Source organism: Hordeum vulgare, chromosome 1H, assembly GCF_904849725.1.
Source record: "Hordeum vulgare subsp. vulgare chromosome 1H, MorexV3_pseudomolecules_assembly, whole genome shotgun sequence".
Lineage (NCBI taxonomy): Eukaryota > Viridiplantae > Streptophyta > Magnoliopsida > Poales > Poaceae > Hordeum > Hordeum vulgare.
The window spans coordinates 334,348,724-334,352,472 of record NC_058518.1 but is presented as its reverse complement, the minus strand read 5'-3'; the positions used below and the strand labels follow the sequence as shown (position 1 = coordinate 334,352,472).

The following is a 3,749-nucleotide window of genomic DNA, read 5'->3' as shown; positions in this document are numbered from 1 at the left end:
CACGATGATACGTGGAAGTGAAGTTTGAGAAGCTTATTACCTTTGGTACTTAGTACCCTAGATATTGTTCTTCGTGAATGCTTTGGCATCCTAGAAGCTTGGTGGTGTCTCGGAGCTCAATCATTGTGGTGTAAAGCTCGGGGCAAGCGTCAGGGTCTCCAATTAGGTTGTGGAGATTGCCCCGAGCAATTTTTACGGGTATCGGTGACCACCCCCAAGGTTTGCCATTTGTACGGGTTCGGTGACCGCCCTCAAGGGTCGCTTAGTGGAATCACGACATCTTGCATTGTGCGAGAGCGTGAGGAGATTACGGTGGTCTTAGTGGCTTCTTGGGGAGCATTGTGCCTCCACACCGCTCCAACAAAGATTAGCATCCGCAAGGGTGTGAACTTCGGGATACATCATCGTCTCCGCGTGCCTCGGTTATCTCTTACCCGAACCCTTTACTTATGCACTTTACTTTGTGATAGCCATATTGTTTATTGTCATATATCTTGCTATCACTTAGTTGTTTATCTTGCTTAGCATAAGTTGTTGGTGCACATAGGTGAGCCTAGTTGTTGTAGGTTTTGTGCTTGACAAATTAAACGTTAGTTTTATTCTGCATTTGTTCAAGCTTAAACCGTAATTATTTTAAAGCGCCTATTCACCCCCCTCTAGGCGACATCCACGTCCTTTCACTAAGTATACACTACTAGGGAAAACCCTAGTACTAAAAAGGGCGGGCTTGCAGTTGGCGAAGAGGTTGTGCTGATTAGTAGTAAAGAAGATTCGTTTTTTTTTGTTAACAAAGTTTTCACACAACTGATGGTGTGATTAGACGACTGATGGGGGGAGGCAACATAAGGAAACACCAAATGTGTTGCAGCCAATGAGAAATGGAAAACGCTCACCATCAACCGGTTGAAAAGTCACGCCGCGTCTGCCAACTTCTCTATGCAACATGTGTTCTGTCGGCCCACACACATCTTCATCTTTTCTGTTTCCTGAAACTACTCTCGAACTACATCTTCTTCCCCGCGAGTCTCCTCTTCCTCTCACATCTCTCCTCCCCTGATGCGGATCGGCACAAACAGCCGACCGTCACCGCCGCTCATACTTGGCAGCCGGTCCCCCTGCGACATAGGGTTGCCTACATCTCCCTCCCTGTATCTAGATTGGAATCGTTGGTCGTCGTCGACTCTCGCACCCGAGATCCACACGGCCTGATTGTGTCTTCAGCAGCGCACGGCCTCTACGTTCCCGTTGTTGGCCCCCGGGAGCTCTTCGTGGTGATGCAGGGACCACGACATGAAGGGGCGACCCGAGCTTTGAGCTTTATCCATGGCCCTATCGACCAGTTGATTTCTTGCAACAAGGATCTTGTTGTGGTTTTCTGAAACAACGGTGCTGCATACAATGATGCTCAGCGACGACAATTTAGGCATGCCTTTTTGTAACATACCTCTGTTGCAGAAAAAAAACTGCAACAATACCTCTGTTGCAAGAAAAATTGTAACAAGACCTTCGTTGCAAAAGTTTTCTGCTACAAGACATGTGTCGCAAAGATTTGTGTAACGAGTCCAAACTTTGTTGCAGTGGTGAAAGGTGCTGCTCGGTTGCACGATTGCAACACCCAAAGCAGTTGTTTCTGGAACGCGATTGTTGTTTTAGAAATTAATTATCGCGCATTTGCAACAGTCAAAACAGTTGTTTCTGCAACACGGTCGTTGTTTCAAAAATTAATAAGTGGGGAAGGGACAAACAGGGCATATGGCAGGAGATCGATCGATCGGACAACTGCTGAGGTGTAAATCAACGACCATCAAGGTGACGGATCGGCCGGTAGACGGGTAACCGTCCCATAAGAAATCGACTAACATTCCAAAACAATAAGAAATCGATTGACCCAAAACAGTGGCCGGTAAAAAATTCAGCCAAAGAGACACACGACAGTGAAAAAACAAGGAGCGTGGATCTTCATGCAGAGATCAGTGGCTCAAAAAATCAACTAGCACAAAAAAATTCTGCTGACTGAAATATAGCTAAAGCGAAAAAAGAAACGGCAATCAAAAGTATAGTGTTCATCACCAGTTCACGCATACATGACAAAACTTAGACGATACATGCATTAATTTCATACTCGTATACATGAACATTACAAGGAAGTTCACAAGATTATACACTTAATATGTAACAAAACTCAGATGATACGTACATGCTTTAATTTCATGTAGGTACTCGTATACATGAATGAACAATACAAGGAAGTTCCACAAGTGTATAAAACACTTAATATTTTACTACAAAACTGCTCTGTCTTGCTGCGTCTCCTCGATGCATGATCAAGAACGAGGGTTACAGATGAGCGGCCGCGAGAAAACGAACATAACAAGCACGCAGGCTGTCAAGTCGGAGCAGTTGTACCCCGTCAGCTCCGTCAGCTCCATGTTCCTCGCCGGGTCGCCGACTGGATTCAGAGCCCACCTCGCGAGGAAGATCGCGGAGGCCGCCACGACGGACGGCAAGATGCGGACGCAAGCGTAGTCGAGCAGAGACTGATCGACGAGGCGAGTCGCCAAGGGAAGGATCTTGGTCTTGTCCTGCCCCTCGGCGTACCTCATGAAGTGGCCGAGGAAGGTGTGCGCCGTGGGGCCGCCGAGCTGGTACCCGAGCGCCTCCACCATCTCGCGCTCCATGTCGAGCACCTCCTTGCACGTGGCGAACTCGCCGTACTTGGCGATCGCGTCGGCGTTCAGCTTCCACACGGCTTTCTGGTCCTCGTACTTGGCGGCGACAAAGATGGCCGCGGCGCCCAGGAGGCGCAGCTCGTAGCCGCTGCCGGTCGTCAAGGCTCGCACCGACAGGACCCGGTCGACGTAGGCGACGGCGTGGTGGAGCGTGCCGTCGGCGAGATCATGGTCTCGGACGAACTTGTCCATCCATCCGACGAGGGTGGCGCGCTCTGACTCGCTCACCCGATCCTGCTGCACCTTCTTCAGGTAGTCCGGTAGCGGCCGCTCCTCGGCCTTCTTCTCTCTCAGCCGGAGGTTGTAGTCGATGTCGTCTTCGTAGTCAGGGCACAGCCGTTGAGGCTTTGTGGAGGCGGCGGCCACGCGGGAAACCGGCGTTGCTGCTGGTGCAGGCGCCGCGGGCTTTGAGAACTTTGGTGGCATGGGCATCTTGCACGGCGCTGGCGGGAGAAACCTGGGACGGCAGGCGCCGAAGAAACCGGCGGGAGGCGGAAGTCGACGAGCTGGCACATCGGCAGCCGGGCGAGCAGTACAGGATCCGACGCCGAAGAAGCCGGGAGGCAGAGGTCGACGAGCAAGCCTGTCGGCGGCCCGAGAGCAGGATCCGATGCCGAAGAAGCAGGGAGGCGGAGATCGAGCAAAAGCGTCCGCGTAGGCGTAGGGATCCACGGCGTGCTGCATCATCTCGCCGAGAGTAGGGAGGGGAAGATGGATTGTTGATTGTGCGCTGGGTAGTGTTCGTGGTGTGGGAGGAGGGAGGGGAATGGCCTCTGAAACGCTATGCGCTATGCGTATATATAGGTTCCAGTGCATTCCATTTCTTCCGTGTCCGACTCGTATGCGGTACTAGCAGGGATGGAGGGTGAGCGAGAGTTTCCCCCTCGACGCAACGCAACGACGCGTCTCCATTCCGAATCCGCGCACAGCTCAAACACGCTGCATTTCTGTTTCCTGCTACACCGAACCCAACGTGATCAAACAAGCAACTACTCCCTCCGTTCCTAAATACTCCCTCCG

General features: G+C 51.6%; 1 protein-coding gene across 1 annotated transcript; it reads right to left on the bottom strand.

Moving 5' to 3' along the window:
• Positions 1-2,324: 2,324 nt before the first annotated feature.
• LOC123399020 (cyclin-F2-2-like) lies at positions 2,325-3,416 on the bottom strand. Its single transcript, XM_045093456.1, has one exon. The coding sequence runs from the start codon at positions 3,414-3,416 to the stop codon at positions 2,325-2,327; it is 1,092 nt and encodes a 363-aa protein (XP_044949391.1).
• Between the last annotated feature and the right edge of the window lie 333 nt (positions 3,417-3,749).

Coding starts and splice junctions, on each gene's coding strand:
- LOC123399020 (XM_045093456.1), bottom strand. CDS start 3,416: ATGATGCAGCACGCCGTGGATCCCTACGCCTACGCGGACGCTTTTGCT.